The following is a 17,895-nucleotide window of genomic DNA, read 5'->3' on the forward strand; positions in this document are numbered from 1 at the left end:
TCATGTAAACGCTTTACACCAAATACACAAAATAATATTATTTTTAGTAACGTCACCCCTTTAAAGCCTCATTCCCTGTGTTTTCTCAGGAGTCAGAGATCGCTCGTCTTCAGACCAAACTTTCCAGCTTGGGAAGAGTCACAGACCTCCACAACATCACACTTCGTCACAAACCCAGCACTCCACCTCTTCCTCCTCTCTCTCCTCCTCATAAAGACTCCATTCTTCAGGACCCTCCATCCTCCACACGCTCCAGCCTCTCCCCTTGGCACAACACCTTCTCTGACGCCTCTCTGGAGCTTTCAGACAGTCTGAAGGCCAGTGTTCAGGCTGCGCTGCAGCCGCCGTCCTCTCCGGCGCAGGTCTGGCAGGGGCTGAGCAGCCATGAGGCCTCCTGCTCCACAGACATGACCTTCAATCCACTCACATACATGCTGGACCAAGAGGAGCCAGAGGAAGCAGATCTAGACTCTCTCTCAGGTATGCTGAGGTTTGTTAACCAGACTCTGGCCCTTCAGGAGCAACAGTCCCTTCTTGACAACAGCACACACGCAACAGGCAAGTGAAACACAAACACACACACACACACACACACACACACACACACACACACACACACACACACACACACACACACACACACACACACACACACACACACACACACACCTAATAACAGAAATAACAAATTTTTTGTAAAGTGTGACCTATTATACTTATCATCCTTTTGAAATGTGTAATTTGTTTGAAACGTTTGTTTACTCTGAACATGTATAAACAATAAACCAATACTTTAAGTATTTTTATTATTATACCTGCTAAAGTAATCTTTTTTTATATCATAATACCTTATACCATGATAAAAGCTTCAGCAATTAATCACAACAAAAAAGGTTTGATACCGGCAGAAGACTACATACAGTAGAGAAATGTCTTGATCCATATAGTTCAAATCTGTGGGATCCACTAAACCTAAATTCAGTTGACTATATGCATGATTACTGTTGATTTCTATTAGCCAAACTGGGCATTTCCAGTGTCATTCTAAACTCACTGTTCAAAATCAATCATATACACTCTCCCAGGCTATGTAAAGAGGGTAACACTGGACAAATTGCTTTGTACTGCACCACATTTTTGAAATATAAACACAGTGTTTTCTATGAAGGCTGATGCTCATCTGATGCCACACTGAGTCTGTGATGAGTCTTTTCATCTCCTATTACAACTGAACAACTAAATAAATGCTTGGGTTTAGTTAACCCTCTTTTTTTTATTATAAACTACATATTACACTGTCCACTGTCCAAGCTTTACTGGAAGGTCAATTACAGAGGAAAAAGACGTGTCTTAAAGTACTTTCTTTTGTAAAGATTAAAAAATTTGACAATTATTTTAGATTCAAACATATTTTTAAGGGATAGAGGCTGTCAGACCAGGGTGAAAGTTAATTCTACTCATTTGAAAAGAGTTTTGAACTCCGTGTTGAAGGTAATGAGCTAATTAAATACCTCATTACTTCAACTTAAATGGAGTAAGTTTACAGTACTCGTACAGATTAGTTTTTTTTAACTCATGGTTTGTAGCAACCGGTTTCCTCAAACGGTTTGAGTTGCCTTAACTTATTGAGTTTTACAGTACTCAGTTGGTTTGAGTTCTCTTCATTTATTGGGTTTTACTGTGCTCAAATTGCTTCATTTACTCAAATAGATTAAGTTCACAGTACTTATTAGGAATAGTTTTTGAACTTTAATGTTTTTTCGCTGTCGGTTTCCTCAAATAGTTTGAGTTACCTTAACTTTTTGGGTTTTACACTTTACACTTAATTTTCCTTTGTTCATGTATAGCTACCCAATCATGTATAGCTACCACAAGTTCCATCGTTACAAACATAATTCGTTGGTTTGGTGATCCCATTCGCAAACTGCGTTGCAAACTTGTCCGCTTGCAACTACACCTCTGCAGCTGTAGTTAGAAACATAGTTCCTGAAAGTGTTCTATTCCCACTTATCTTCCTATGCCCTATTCATTTAGAACATTCTAACATTTAAACTTGGAATGATTAAAAAAAAACATTAAAGTCGTCTCTCTTAGGTGTAATTTGCCTTCAAAGTATTTTTACAGTATTGTTGTATTTTTACAACAATAATAATCATCATCATTATTAATATTATTATAAAAGTAGGATTTTTTTCATTTCCTAATAAATATTAAATTTAATTTCTTAAGAAATAGCCTGATTATTTATTTATTTAAATGATTTATATATGATATTAGAATAGTGTTAGCTTTTGTAAGTGATTTTATGTTTTAGATTAGGATATGTAATGTTCTCAATAATATTTGTAAAGGAAACATTGGTCCTATTTGAGCCGTTTACACACAGTTGAAACCAAAAGTCTACATGCACTCTAAAAAAGGCACATAACCATTTTTTTTAAAATGTGAAATCATACTAAACATTTACTATTTTAGGTCCGTTAGGATTACCAAAATGATTTACATTTGCTAAATGCCAGAATGATGAGAGAGGTTTTTTTTGAGAATTTGTAATTAATTTCTGGACAGTCAAAGTTTACATACATTTGCTTAATATTTTTTAGTTTTTCCTTTAAACTGTATAAATTGGGTCAAACGTTTTGGGTAACCTTCCACAAGCTTCTCACTATAGTTTGCTGGAATTTTGTCTCATTCCTCCTGACAGAACTGGTGTAACTGAATCAGATTTTTAGGTTGTCTCGCTTGCACACGCTTTTTCAAGTCTGCCCACAAATTTTCTATAAGATTTAGGTCAGGGCTTTGTGATGGCCACTCCAAAACATTCACTCTGTTTTCATTAAAGCACATTTTAACTAATTTGGCAGTATTCTTAGGGTCATGGTTCATTTGTGGCCAAGCTTTAATTTCCTGGCTGATGTCTTGAGATGTTGCTTCAATATTTCTACATAATGTTCTTTCTTCATGATGCCATCTATTCTGTGAAGTGCACCAGTCCCTTCTCCAGTAAAACACCCCCACAACATGATGCTGCCATCCACATAATTCACAATTAGGAAGGTGTTCTCAGGCTTGCAAGCTTCTCCCTTTGTCCTCCAAATGTATCGCTGATCTTTAAAGCCAAGCAGTTCAATTTTTGTTCCATCAGACCACAGAACAAAAATGTAAGTATTTTTTCTAGTGTGATTTAGCTAATTGTAATATGGCATTTTTATTATGCTTTTGGGGTAATGGCTTCTTCCTTGCTGAGTAGTCTTTCAGCCCATGTCAGTACAGGACTTGTTTCACTGTGGATAATGAAACTCTCTTACCAGCTTCAGCCAGCGTCTTCACTGTGTTTTTTGCTTTTGTTCTGGGGTTGATACACACAGTTCGCACCATAGCACATTCATCTCTGCAAAATATAGTCCTTCTCTCAATGAGCGTGGCACTTTCAGGCATCTAGAAATTGTATACAAAGAAGAACCAAACTTGTGGAGGTCCACAATTCACTTCCTTGATGCGTGTCATTGGCTGATTTATTTAGATTTTCCCATGTTGTCACATGAGGAAGCAAGGTGTTTGAGGTTTTTCAATCAGAAACTTCTAAAACCTTCACAGCATCATCTGGATTTTTTTCAGAGGCAAAGTAATCTTATCGTATGTGAACTTTTGACTTTCAAGAAAAGTTATAAAAATTCTCAAAAAAAATCTCTCTCATTATTCTGCTATTAAGCAAATAGAAATAAAACAGGCAAGTCAAATTTAACATCAGACATTTTTTTTAAATGGTTATGTTCCTTTTTATACAGTGTTTGTAAACTTCTGGTTTCAGCTGTATATTTCAATTAATAAGGAAAGCGAGTGCATGTTTTTACCAAAACTAATATTGGATTTTTTTTAATGCGTGTGTTTGTAAAAACAATATAATATGCACAAAGAAATGATGGGGTTCTTTAAAGTTGTTACCACCCTGTTTAGAGCATAATTATGGGCGTTTTACGTTATAACTAACGTGGTTCAAACGATTGATCTGCGACAGAGAAATTACGGGTTTTGGGAGACACTCGTCACTACATTGTTTTTTTCCCAAACGATGCATCGTACTATGATAGTTCAGCTGCGAGTTACGTCGTTGTTTGGGAAACTCACCCTGGACAACACCCATCCAATCAACAACAATCCATTTCAATAAAACTTTAAACTTTTTATTTAACTCTATTTATCATAATGGTTTAATACATTTTCTGTACATTATAAATATAATTTTTTATGCATACATTTAGTTTATTATGGTTTTAAAAACCTTTAAAACATTTTTTAGGAAAGGTTATGTTAAAAACTGTGTATATATACAACTAGCTTGCTTGTTTTGACACTATTTAAGATAATTTGCTCAGAATTAACTACAATATAAAATGTTTTAATTATTAAATTATTATTATTATTATTGTATTATTAAATTTATTTCATTTTTTTAAAATTTTAATTTTTTTTAAAGTTTGATGGGGCAAATAAAGATCTTTTCCAACAGGGCCATTCAAATTTTTTTGAGCCCTTTAGTGTTTAGCCCTGTATGAGGTTAAAGTTTCATTCCTAATGCTCTTAAAAGATAGATTTTATTTCCACAAAACCTTTAAACAGTATTGTATTGTTTTGATGTTGATGAATGAAAGTCATATAGGTTTAGAATAACATGAGAGTGAGTAACCGATACATTTTTATTACATTTTTGCTCGTTTGATTTGGCCGAACATCACAGCAACACGCACTACAACAGCTCACAGCTCCAGCTGACCATGACAGTGCCCTAACATCATTGTGGAGTGTTTTGCATAAACACTCATTTATTGTTTTTCTCCAACATTTTTGACTAAATTCTTTTTTTTTTTTTTGCAGGAACGTAATGAATGAGGTATAAAAGCTTCACTGATGTCCAAAACATGACGATTCAATCATTTTTAGTCTAAAAGTTAGTGGATGAGTTTTGTTTAGCTAGAACTGTTTGAGCTTGAACATGATTGCGATGGTCACACCGCACTTCAGGTGTCCTGTGGAGGTTTTGTATTTAGCTGTATATTTTTAGTCTTACAAAGTTTTATGTTTTATATTGCTTATTTATATTGTGTCGAACGATTGACTAATAATAAAACTTTTCCATAAATGTCTTGTCGTGCTATCATGCTTAACCACTCTGAATCATCTGGTTTCAGTGTTACACTATATATTGCACGTAAAGAGGAAGTGTGCCGTAGTTGAAATGAGCTCAGCTGAATGACAACACGCAGCTCTGTGTATTTACGTGTGTGTGTGTGTGAGTGTGCACTTATGTGTTAATTTGCACAAGTCTATTGTTTAGTGAAACAATAACCAATATCTGTGTGTATAGTGTGTTTGCTGGAGGTGGTTTACTTGTATTTGCCACTCCTACACTGTTTAACAGGTTTATTTTTCTTTTGTTTGTTTTGTACATTTGGTAAGCAGCAAAATTCTCAGGGTTGAAGTTGTGTAATTTACTATAATTATGGAAAGAAATTAAGAACTTATAATTATTATTTATTAGATAAAACTAGGTGACCTTATAAGATGGGGAGTTTTCTGATAAACCTGACTTGAGAAAGCCTCTTCTGAATATTTGAAAAAGATTTTTACATGAGATGAATTGGAGAGAATGATGATTTAGCATATTTCTAGCATGTTCTAATACGTTGCTAGTGTGTTTCTGACATGTATTAGCATATTGCTGACATTTTATCATGTTTACAATACGTTTTTATGGAGGTAGCATGTTTTAACTATTTTATTATCAATTAGGTTGTTGCTAGCGTGGTAAAATTTGTAGGGATGCACCGAAATTAAAATTCTTGGCCGAAACTGAAAAACGAAAATGTGGAAACCATGGCCAAAAAACGAAACACCGAAATATATTATGTCAATTATTAGTGCTGTTGCATTTATGTATGGAAGCCCGTTCCTGCACCTGAAAAAAAGTTATAAAGTGAAAATTCTGAGTTATTCATTCATTCATACATTTTCTTTTCGGATTAGTCTCTTTATTAACCTGGGGTCACCACAGCAGAATGAACCGCCGACTTATCCAGCATATGTTTTACGTAGATGCCCTTCCAGCTGCAACCCTTCACTGGGAAACACCCATACACTCTCATTCACACACATATAGTACAGAAAAATTTGCTTACCCAATTCAACTATACCACATGTCTTTGGACTGTGGTGGAAACCAGAGCATTCAGAGGAAACTCATGCGAACACGGCGAGAACATGAAATGCCAACTGACCTAGCTGAGGCTTTAACCAGCGATCTTCTTGCTGTAAGGCAACAGAGCGACACCACTGCGCTGCTGCAATTAGAGTTATAAAGTCATAATTCTGAGTTATAAAGTCGCAATTCTGACTTTATATCACGCAGTTCTGAGATATAACTCTAAACTGTAATAAGTCCCCGTCCCCTGAAGTGATAACCCACTGTTGCAATGTGCTAAATAAATATTTTCATATTTTGTTATTGATTTATTCTTTAAAACTTTAATATTAATTTATGCAATTGCTATGCCTTGAATTCTGGAATGATCTGGAATTTATAGCCGATAAATTCATTGATAATATAATCAAATTAACTTAAACGATTAAAAAAAATACAACAAATATGTGTACAAAACCAAATTTAAAACTATTTTAGTATCAGTTTTGCTTAAGTTGCACACTAGTTTGATTATGTATAAATATCATTAGAACTATATTTATTAATATTATTAGAACTTAAGGCCAAATCATGCTGAAATGCAGGTTAAGGAAACCGCATGGGAGGAAGTTGCCGTGGGCAAAAATAAAGATAGATTGATAAATAGATAGATAGACAGACAGACAGTTTATCTGTTGCTAGCATGTTGTGCTTCTAGTGTTGATTTAATCAGTTAGCATTTTGATAACATGTTTCTAGATGTTTGGAAGCATAAATTAGCATGCAATGCTGTTTTAGCTTAGTATGTTTTTAACATTTTATTCATTTAGTTAGCATAATGTAATAATGTTGCCTGCAATGATTATAATGCAGCTAACACCATTTAACACATTATAATGTTTCTGGCATGCTTTCACATTTCGTTAGCATGTTTTATTCTGCTAGCGTGAATTTAAAAGGAGGTCCAGGGCTTGATAGTCACCTAGACGTTTGATCTAAGAGAGATTACGCATTAGCATGTTGCTAGCATATTTTTGCTAGCTTGACTTGATGAGTTTTACCTGTTGTTAGTATGTTGTCAACACTTTGTCAGTTAGCATTTTGATAACATGTTTCTCGGTAGAGTAAATTAGCATGCAACTACAATGATTCTAACATGTTTTATCTTAGCATGCTTTTAACATTTTATACATTTAGCTAGCACTATTAATAATGTTGCCTGCATTCATTGTAATGCAGCTAACGTCTTTTAACATGTTATGTTTCTGACATGCTTTCACATTTTGTCAGCATGATTATGCTACTAGTGTGCTTCAACAAAGCAAGTCAAGGGATTGAAAAGTACATAGAAGTTTGATCTAAGAGAGATAGCTCATTAGCATGTTGCTAGCATATTTTTGTTAGCTTGACTTAATGAGTTTTACCTGTTGCTAGCACGATGTTAACACTTTTAACGTGTTGATTTAATCAGTTGGCAATATGATAACATGTTTCTAGATGTTTGGAGGCATAAATTGTTAGCATAAGTTAGCATGCAACTAGAATGCTTCTAACATGTTTTAACTTAGCATGTATTTAGCATTTTATAAAGTTAGCTAACATCATTAATAATGTTTTCTGCACTTATGATGCTGCTAACACCTTTTAACACATTACAATGTTTCTGGCATGATTTCACAATTTGTTAGCGTGTTTATGTTGCTAGCGTGATTTAACAATGCAAGTCCAAGGCATGATTGTTACCTAGAAGTTTAAGAGAGATTTCGCATTAGCATGTTGCTAGCATCATTTTGCTAGCTTGACTTGATGAGGTTTACCTGTTGTTAGCATGTGGTCAACTTTTTAATGCGTTGATGTAATGAATTAGCATTTTTTAAACATTTTTCTTTTGGTAGCATATATTAGAATTGAACTAGAATGTTTCTTATGTGTTTAACTTGTTAGCCTGTTTTCAACATTTCATAATTTTATATAACGTTTGTATTATCTGTTTAACAACTAATCATTTTAGCATGTTGCTAGCTTTAATTAAAATGCATATAACTTCTTTTGAGTGTGTTTAAACAAAATGTTTTAGCATGTTTTTATTGCTAGCATAATTTTACAAAGCAAGTCCAAGCCTTGATAGTCACCAAGAAGTTTGATCTAAGAGAGATAGCTCATTAGCATATTGCTAAAATATTTTTGCTAGCTTGACTTAATAAGTTTTAACTGTTGCTAGCACATTGTCAACACTTTTAAAGTGTTGATTTAATCAGTAAGCATTTTGATAACATTTTTCTAGATATTTGGAAGCATAAATTGGTAGCATATTTTAGCATTCAACTAGAATGCTTCTAATGTGTTTTAGCTTAGCATGTTTTAACATTTTATACAGTTAGCTAACATCATTAATAATGTTATCTGCAATAATAATAATGCAGTTAACACTTTAATGTGTTGATTTAATGAATTAGACAATATTTTGATAACATGTTCTAAATTTTGTAGCTAAAGTTGTTAGTATAAATTAGCATGCAGCTAGAATGCTTCTAACATGTTTTAGCTTAGCATGTTTTTAACAATTTTATACGTTTAGCTAGCATTACTAATAATGTTGACTGCAATAATTATAATGCAGCTAACACCAAATGTTTCTGGCATGCTTTCACATTTTGTTAGCATGTTTATGTTTGCTAGCGTGATTTAACAAAGCAAGTCCAGGGCTTGAAAGTCACCTAGAAGATTGATCTAAGAGAGATTTTGCATTAGCATGTCGGTAGCATCATTTTTGCTAGCTTGACTTAATGACTTTTACCTGTTTCTAGCATGTTGTCAACACTTTTTATGTGTTGATGTAATGATTTAGCTTTTTGATAACATGTTTCTAGATTTTGGTAGCATAAATTAGCATGGAACTAGAATGTTTCTGAAGTGTTTAACTTGTTAGACTGTTTTTAACATTTAATAATTTGATATAACATTTATATTAAATGTGCAACAACTAATCATTTTTGCATGTTGCTAGCTTTAATTAAAATGCAAATAACTTTTAAGTGTAATATAAAATAACTATTTTAAGTGTGTTAAAACAAAACGTTTTAGCATTTTTATGTTGCTAGCGTAATTTAACAAAGCAAGTCCAGGGCTTGATGTTCACCTAGAAGTTTAAGAGAGATAGCTCATTAGCATGTTGCTAGCATTTTTTGCTAGCTTGACCTAATGAGTTTTATGTGTTGCTAGCATGTTGTCAACACTTTCATTGTTGATTTAATCAATTAGCATTTTGATAACATGTTTTATGTTGCCACCATGATTTAATATAGCAAGTCCAGGGCTTGATAGTTACCTAGAAATTTGATCTAAGAGAGATTGCTTATTAACATGTTACTAGCGTAAAGCAAGCTTGACTTAGTGGGTTTTACCTGTTGTTAGCATGTTGTCAACACCTTTAGTGTTGATTTAATGAATTAGCATTATAACATGTTGCTAGATGTTTGTTAGCATAAATTAGCGTGCAACTAGAATGCTTCAAACTTGTTTTAACTTAGCATGTTTTTAACATTTTATTAGTTTAGCTAACATTAATAACGTTGCCTGCAATGATTGTAATGCAGCTAACACCTTTTGACACACTATAATGTTTCTGGCATGCTTTCACATTTTGTCAGCATGTTTTATGCCGCTAGCGTGATTTAACAAAGCAAGTCCAGGGCTTGATAGTCACCTAGAAGTTTGATCTAAGAGAGATTTCGCATTAGCATCATTTTTTGCGAGCTTGACTTAGTGAGTTTTACCTAATCCCAGGATGTTGTCAACATTTTTAATGTGTTTAATGTGTTCATTTTAATGACAATATTTTGATAGGATGTTTTTAGATTTTTGTAGATGGAAGTTGGTAGCATACTGTAAATTAGCATGTGACATTTTAACATTTTATGCATTTAGCTAACATTATTAATAATGCTGCCTGCATAAATTATGAAGCAACTAACACCTTGTAACTTTTCTGGCATGCTTGCCAGACTATTTCTGTTTACTACTGCAACTATTTCAGGCAGTAACAAGCAGTTTCAAGGCTAACTAGAAGTTACCTCTAGAAGTATGATTGTTCTGCTTGTGAAAACAGGACTGTCTGACAAAACAGGACAATCTTTATGATGTCTAACAAATAAGAAATGATGTAATTCACTGACTCAACTTTCAGAAGGTCTAACCAAACTTTGGAGGTCACAGCTCTAAAACTCTACAAGAAGATGCTTTTAGAAACGTGGTCAAAAAAGAAGCAGCAGCTTAAATAGATCAGATCAGTCTGCCAACATAATAACAAAAGCTTAAATGACCCACAAAACTAAAACCAGATCTATTTAGAAGCTATTTAGCTTGCGTAGATGTGTGTAAGAGAGAACATCTGAAAAGCATCCTACTTGTGCATCCTCCTGTTTTTGATGGGGGAGGTGACATTTGCATGCATACAGATATATTTGGTTTGCAGTCAAGAGGATGTGGTTTAAGACGGCTGATTTATTGCAGTTAGCTCACGCTATTTGTGCTTTGAGAGCTGTAGCATCAAGAAACTAATGTAGAATGTTTGAATTTAAACAGCACATTTCAAAATAATCATAACTATAAAGAACATTTTCACTATGTTTAAAACATATACCTGGATCTTAAAGACATGCAGGACATGGTTGATGTTCTAACTGCATTAAAACTATTTTTTTTTTTGCAAGTGACATGTGGTAGTGGTGGTCAAGTGGTATTATAGAAACTTTGAACTCTTTTGTTTCCAACAAAAGACTTCTCGTTTGCAGGCACACAACTCTGGTACAACACGTACCTTCGGGGTAAAAACAAGAATGCTTACTTGTAACTTTTAAGTGCATCAAAAAATGTTACTTTAAGGGATATTTAAAATAATTAAGCTTTAATTATGACAATGGACAACATTGGCAAAATAAAAAAAATAAATAGTATTACCATATAACACTGTAGAACAGATAGTAAGATTAATTGGATAAATCTTTGATGTTGACTTGAGAAAGTCTGTAAGATGTAGATTTATGAAGTAGAAAGAAAGAATGCACTTTTTTTCACACCTTTTAGGATGTTGTAACACATAATTTAACACCTTACTAGTGTGTTTCTCAAAACGTTTTCGCACAGGGCTAATGTAGTTTTGTATTTTTAATTCACTTTATAATAAAACCATCATTTAAAAACTGCATGACGTGTTTAGTTGTGTTATCTTTAAATCTGTTTGATGATCTGAAGCATGAAAGTGTGACAAACATGCAAAAAATAATAAATTATTTAGGGTGCAAACACTTTTTCACACCACTGAATGTATGCATGTATTTTTGGAGCTTGTTTAACATTTTAAGATGTTATAATAATTATGTTTTAGTATGTTGTTAGCATGTAATCACATTGCTACCTTGAAAATGGTGCTAACGTGCTTTAACTGTTATTAGCATATTAGCATGTTGTTGACGGGCGGTTTCCCTGCTAAGCTGTAAGTTGAAATTTGTGGTGAAGTTGCTTTCATGTTTTTAGCATCTTTTCACACATGACTATCATGTTTTAACATATGAAGAATGTGTATCACATAGTTAACACATTGTTAGTACAGATAAACAACACAATTAACGTTTTAATACATGATTTACATATTTTAACATTTTGTCACTATTATGTTTAATCATGTTACATTTACATAGCATTTTAGCATTAACATGTTTTAGCTAGTGCTAAGATGATTGTAACATTTTGTGTACCATATTTTCCTATTATGAATTATCTAATTACTAGCATGTTTAAACATGTTTTAAATTGCTAACATGCCTTTGCTTTCATCAGTATTTGTAAAAAATTTTTGAGTAACTTTCTGAAATCTGTTTCACTGTAACATTTAGCATTAACGTGTTCTAGCTAGTGCTAAGATGTTTGTAATAAATGTCTAGCATGTTCCTAACATGACTATTTTGGCATGTTGTAAATTGCTAACATGTCTGGGACACGTTTAATATTGTTAACATGTTACCACAGTGTTAGCATTACAGCTAATGTATTTGCTTTCATCAGTATTTGTATTATTTTTCATATTATCAGAGATTTGAAGTAGGGAACTTCCTGAAATGTGTTTCACTATGTTAACCTTTTAGCATGAACATGTTTTAGCTAGTGCTAAGATGTGTGTAATAAATATCTAGCATTTCCTAAAGTGACTTATCTAATTACCAGCATATTTTAACATGTTGTAAACTGCTAACATGTCTGGGACATGTTTAATGTTGTCTACATGTTACCACAGTGTTAGCATGACAGCTAATGGTTTTGCTTTCATAACTGTTTTTATTTTTTTTTCCTATTATCAGAGATTTGAGGTGAGGAACTTCATGTATTTCACTGTGTTAACATTTAGCATCAACATGTTAAGCTAGTGCTGAGATGATTACAGTGCCAGATTTCTAGCATTTTTCTAGCATGACAGCTGTTTTATTACAAGCATGTTGTAAATTGCTATCATGTTTGGGACATGTTCAGTGTTGTTGTCATGTTACCACATTGTTAGCATGACAGCTAATTTATTTGCTTTCATCAGTATTTGTATTATTTTTCCTATTATCAGAGATTTGAAGTAAGGAACTTCCTGAAATGTGTTTCACCATGTTAACCCTTTAGCATTTAAATGTTTTAGCTAGTACTGAGATGTTTGCAACATGTTACAGTACCAAATTTCTAGCATTTTCCTAGCATGACATTGGCCAGGGGTGCCCAAACTCGGTCCTGGAGGGTCGGTGTGCTGCAGATTTTAGCTCCAACTTGCCTCAACACACCTGCATAGACGTTTCTAAAAAGCCTAGTTAGAGCTTGATTAGCTAGCCCAGGTGTGTCTGATTGTGTTTGGAACTAAACTTTGCAGAACACCGGCCCTCCATGACTGAGTTTGGGCACCCCTGACATAGGCATCTTATTACAAGCATGTTGTAAATTACTAACATGTCTGGGACATGTTTAATGTTGTTGACATATTACCACGATTTTAGCAAGACAGCTAATGGTTTTACTTTCATCAATATTTGTATTATTTTTCCTATTATCTGAGATTTGAGGTGAGAAACTTCCTGAAATGTTTCACTATGTTAGCATTTTAGCATTAACATGTTTTAGCTAGTGCTAAGATGATTGAAATAAATGTGTAGCATTTTCCTAGTGTGACTTATAATTACTAACATATTTTAACATGTTGTAAATTGCTAACATGTTTGGGACGTTTAATGTTGTTAACATGTTACCACAGTGTTAGCATGACAGCTAATGGTTTTTCTTTCATAAATATTTGTATTATTTTTCCCATAACAGAGATTTGAGGATGAGTAACTTCCTGAAATTTGTTTCACTGTGTTAACATATTAGCATCAACATGTTTTAGCTAGTGCTAAGATGTTTGTAACATGTTACAGTACCAAATTTCTAGCATTTGCTAGCATAAATTATTATTAGCATGTTTTAACGTTGTAAATCTTTAAGTGAACTTTAAGTGATGTACTTTAATTTTCCAAGTACAGACTTTTAAAGTACATTATTTACATTAAAGCTTCTCTTTTAAAAAGTATCCCAATAACTACCTCAGAAGATTCTAATAGGGGATGTTGGCTATAAATGATATTGACATATCAGAAAACGGATGTACATTTACTTTATAAACAAAGCTATTATCATCTTACACTTCCTCCTTACACTATCTTTTTAAAATGGATTTTACATCTAACAACAGATATTTTTAATGAACTCAGCCTTTTATCCCCCAAGTGATCTCTGGGCTTCAGTCTGACCGTGTAATGGGTTTGCAAACACATGCCGGTGTTTCAGCCCAGAGCTTTGTCTTTATGTTCTGTGTGACCGTGTGTTTGAAATCTCTTCTCTGCAGCCTTTTGCTCTTGTTGACTTGACCTTTACAATGGAAAGGTCCCCAATGGCAGCCATGACAACAGTTTCCATGAAACATTGAAGGTTTCTGGTGATTCCCTCTTTTTGTTTGACTTTTGACATTGCTTTCATCCTAAATGCACACCTACTCGACTTGGTTTTGAGCCAAATGTCCACCGCTCTTGCTATTGTAGGCTGATGAGTTGCTGTCATTCCAAACTGCAGTGGAGTTTAATCCCGGAAATCCATCCACAGACCTCGCGTCGCCATCTGTTAGTTGATTTCACTTCACAGTTTGGGTTGAACAGAAGCTCAGGTGGCTTATAATCTCATAATATTACTGAGTAACCCAAGTTCTCATTTTGTGGTGAGCAGTGTAGCTTTCACACCGTCTCAGGCGCCAGTGGCTAGCTTATGGTTGTTGGTTCCCTTTTTCTGACAAACATTTTTGTTTGCAATAATGCATATTGTTGCCTGTAAAACTAGTAAAACTTTAATTAAATGTCTTTATTTTCAAGTTGATGCGAACCAGTATTTGCTGAGACTTTTATTTTTAGTATGTAGATGTACTTTCTTTTAGAATGGAATGTTGAGTAGAGGATGGGGCTTGTTTTTGCACATCATTCCCTCATAGCAAACTAACTGTAGGAGGGATGAGGTTAGGAATATTGTGGCTGAACTGATGCAAAGTGTTTTTTTCAAGGAAAGTTTGTTAAATTGGCGGCAATATTTGCAATGTGGACAGTTTATCCAAGACCAAAGTCCTATCTAAATGAACAGGGGAATCCTGAAATCTCAAAAACTGCTTGCTTAACATATTCAAATCAGCAACAGAATCGAAGTGACTTGCGTCCATTTGTTGTTGCTTAAACATTTTCCATTTTAAACACGTCATTTTGCGTTTGCTCCAGCTACTGCGCTTGTACAAATACTGGCATGACATAATCCTTTTTACGTCTGTTTTAGTGGTAACCAGTGGACAAAGTTATATATTGGAACCCGTAGCAAAGAATGGGAAATGGCATCGGATGCAACGTGATGTCAGTCAAAATCAGTGCAGACACACTGAATGACAGGGATTGCCATAATAAACAAGTGTATCAGTACAGACCCTCCCCCAAAGAATCACATGGCTTCAAAGACCAACAATTGGCTTTAAGTGGCGTCAACAGAGAAGGGCCGCTGCTCCAAATGCAGAAGCAAATGGTCAGACTTTGATTGATTACCAAAACTTTTTTTTTTCAGTGGATTAACTTGCACGGATTAAATGTTCACCTAAAGCAGGGGTGCTTAACTCTGTTTCTGGAGATCTCCCTTCCCGCAGAGTTCAGCTCTAACCCTGATTAAACACATCTGAACCAATTAACTAGGACCTGAACAGCACTTGACAATTACAGGCAGGTGTGTTTGATGTGGGATGCAACTGAAATCTACAGGAAGGTAGATCTCCAGGAGCCCCTCTGACCAGGGTGTGTGTGCGAAGTGAATGCACGTAATTGGAAGCCCTTGTGATCTCACTAGCCTGAATGTATTTTTTTGTAGTCTCAAATTCGTTGGCTGTAGGCTTTGCTAAGCTAGCTAGCTAAAAAGCCAATGTCTCCCTTTGTATTGAACATCTTGTATTCAGAGATTTATATATATAAATATAAATATATATATAAATAAATATATATATATATATATATATATATATATATATATATATATATATATATATATATATATATATATATATATATATATATATATATATATGTGTGTGTGTGTGTGTGTGTGTGTGTGTGTGTGTGTGTGTGTGTGTGTATAAATATATATATATATATATATATATATATATATATATATATGTGTGTATATATATATATATATATGTGTATATATATGTATTATTGGTATTTATTATCGTTTTAAAAGGTACTGCCCCAGTGCCAGCTCCTGTACCTTTATTTCTGTGAGTGTATGTTGAACACAAACGAAGATATTCTGAAGCAAGCTGTTACCACAATGACTACAGGTTTTCAACATTTTTCAAAACATTTTCTTTTGTGTTCAGCTGAAGAAAGTAACTTGTAAAGGTTTGAAAGTATGGGTGAGTAAATGAGGACAGAATGTTCATTTTTGTGTCAACTATCCCTTTAAAGTGAGACATATCAATCTGTACATGAGATATATTCCATTTAAAATCTGAAAAGTGCACTTGCATCCATCTCTAATTGAATTTTCAGCTCTTCTATTCAACAGAGAGTTTCCATTCAATAGCGGCATTTTAAATGGCCTTTCATGGCTCTTGGTTAATTGCAAGCACATGTTAGTGGAGTGGATTCAGGTTTCAAGACTACCATTTCAGTGGTGGGCAACCCATAAAGGCAGCATCTGATTCTTATTTCACATTAAATGAATTTTAGCCTGCCATTTTGCAGGGGAGACAATTTCTAGAGCCGTGCTGTGCATCGTTTGTGAGAGGCTGTAAATGTGTTTGAGTTTGCTAATGGTGTTTGAGTTTGCTCACAGTGTTTGTCCTTGCAGTTGTTCTTGTATTGTGTGGTCATTGCTTTCCGGTTTCTGCATTATGCAAACATATACTCGTAACAGCCTTGTTCTGTTTGTAGAGCTGCAGTTTTATGAAAATATCAGCGAAAGCCTGGAGGAAGGTGTTGTAACATAAACCTTTTTTCTTTGCTTTATTGGTGTTTTCTTAACAGCAATTTAAAAAATGTTGTTGAACATACTGATTTTTGACTGACCTTAAGTGATTCATATGTAATAATTAGGCCCACGTGGAATTGTTTTCTATTTTCTTTTACTCATGTAAGTATATATGTGTTCAGTTTTTGTATTATCAGTGGTATTATTCATTAATACACAAATGTTTAGCTGTTTTCATTATTTTTTGGACAATACAATGTGTTAGCAATATTTTTTTGTCTTTTAGTGAATGTATCATATAGACTGTATAACTTTGTTTACCAAACAAATGTACATTCTCAGAGCTATCACTGGTACCTTTTTAAAAGCTACACATTTTTATCTAAAGGGTCCATGTTAATACCACCCCAGTGACAGCTCTTGTACCTTTATTTCTGAGAGTGTATAATAGGATTTTTATTTATATAAAGCTTAAAATTTAAGATGTATCTCTCTAAATCATTCGTATTGATCCATGGATTTCATTCATTCAATAATTTTCTTTTCGGCTCAGTCCCTTTATTAATCTAGGGTCGCCACAGCGGAATAAACCGCCAACTTATCTAGCATATGTTTTTACGCAGTGGATGCCCTATACATGGATTTATTTTATTTTATTTTTTAACAAGCTGATGCGTTTACTAAAAAAAGATGATGAAAAATAAAGAGGATAGATTCAACGTTCTATTTTAGTTATTTTCTTAGAGTTTTGACTTATAAACTAGCAGTTTTGTGTTCTGAGAAAATTTGTACAATTGTGGTATATGACTTTGCAAAAATAGCAAATAACTTTTATAGTTAAAAAAAAAAGCACAAAAAAATAAGTCTAAAATTGCTAAATGTGAACAGAATTATGAGAACGGATTAATTTTAGGATATAAACTCAGAGAAACTTCCAAAATATGAAGTTAAAATAAAACTTTTTTAAGTTAAAGTAATGAAGTAAAAGATTTTGTCAAAAGAGGTGGAATTTAGTCAGAAATTTGAGGCCAACAAAATGTTTTATATATATATTCATTCATTCATTCATTCATTTTCCTTTAGCTTAGTCTCAGGGAGAAAATGCAAACTCCACACAGAAATGCCAACTGGCCCTGCCGGTACTCGAACCAGCAACTTTT

At 33.8% G+C, this 17,895-nt stretch overlaps 1 protein-coding gene across 1 annotated transcript in view; it reads left to right on the forward strand.

Annotated features, from left to right (window-relative positions):
* The window catches only part of ccdc18 (coiled-coil domain containing 18), a 71,580-nt gene extending 66,452 nt beyond the window's left edge, over positions 1-5,128 (forward strand). The window contains exons 27-28 of the mRNA XM_056473076.1: positions 90-558; positions 4,876-5,128. Coding sequence (XP_056329051.1) covers positions 90-558; positions 4,876-4,883 — 477 coding nt within the window. The 3' untranslated portion in view covers positions 4,884-5,128. The remainder of the gene's footprint in view (positions 1-89; positions 559-4,875) is intronic.
* The last annotated feature ends 12,767 nt before the right edge of the window (positions 5,129-17,895 follow it).

The sequence above is a fragment of the Danio aesculapii genome, chromosome 2, assembly GCF_903798145.1.
Source record: "Danio aesculapii chromosome 2, fDanAes4.1, whole genome shotgun sequence".
NCBI lineage: Eukaryota > Metazoa > Chordata > Actinopteri > Cypriniformes > Danionidae > Danio > Danio aesculapii.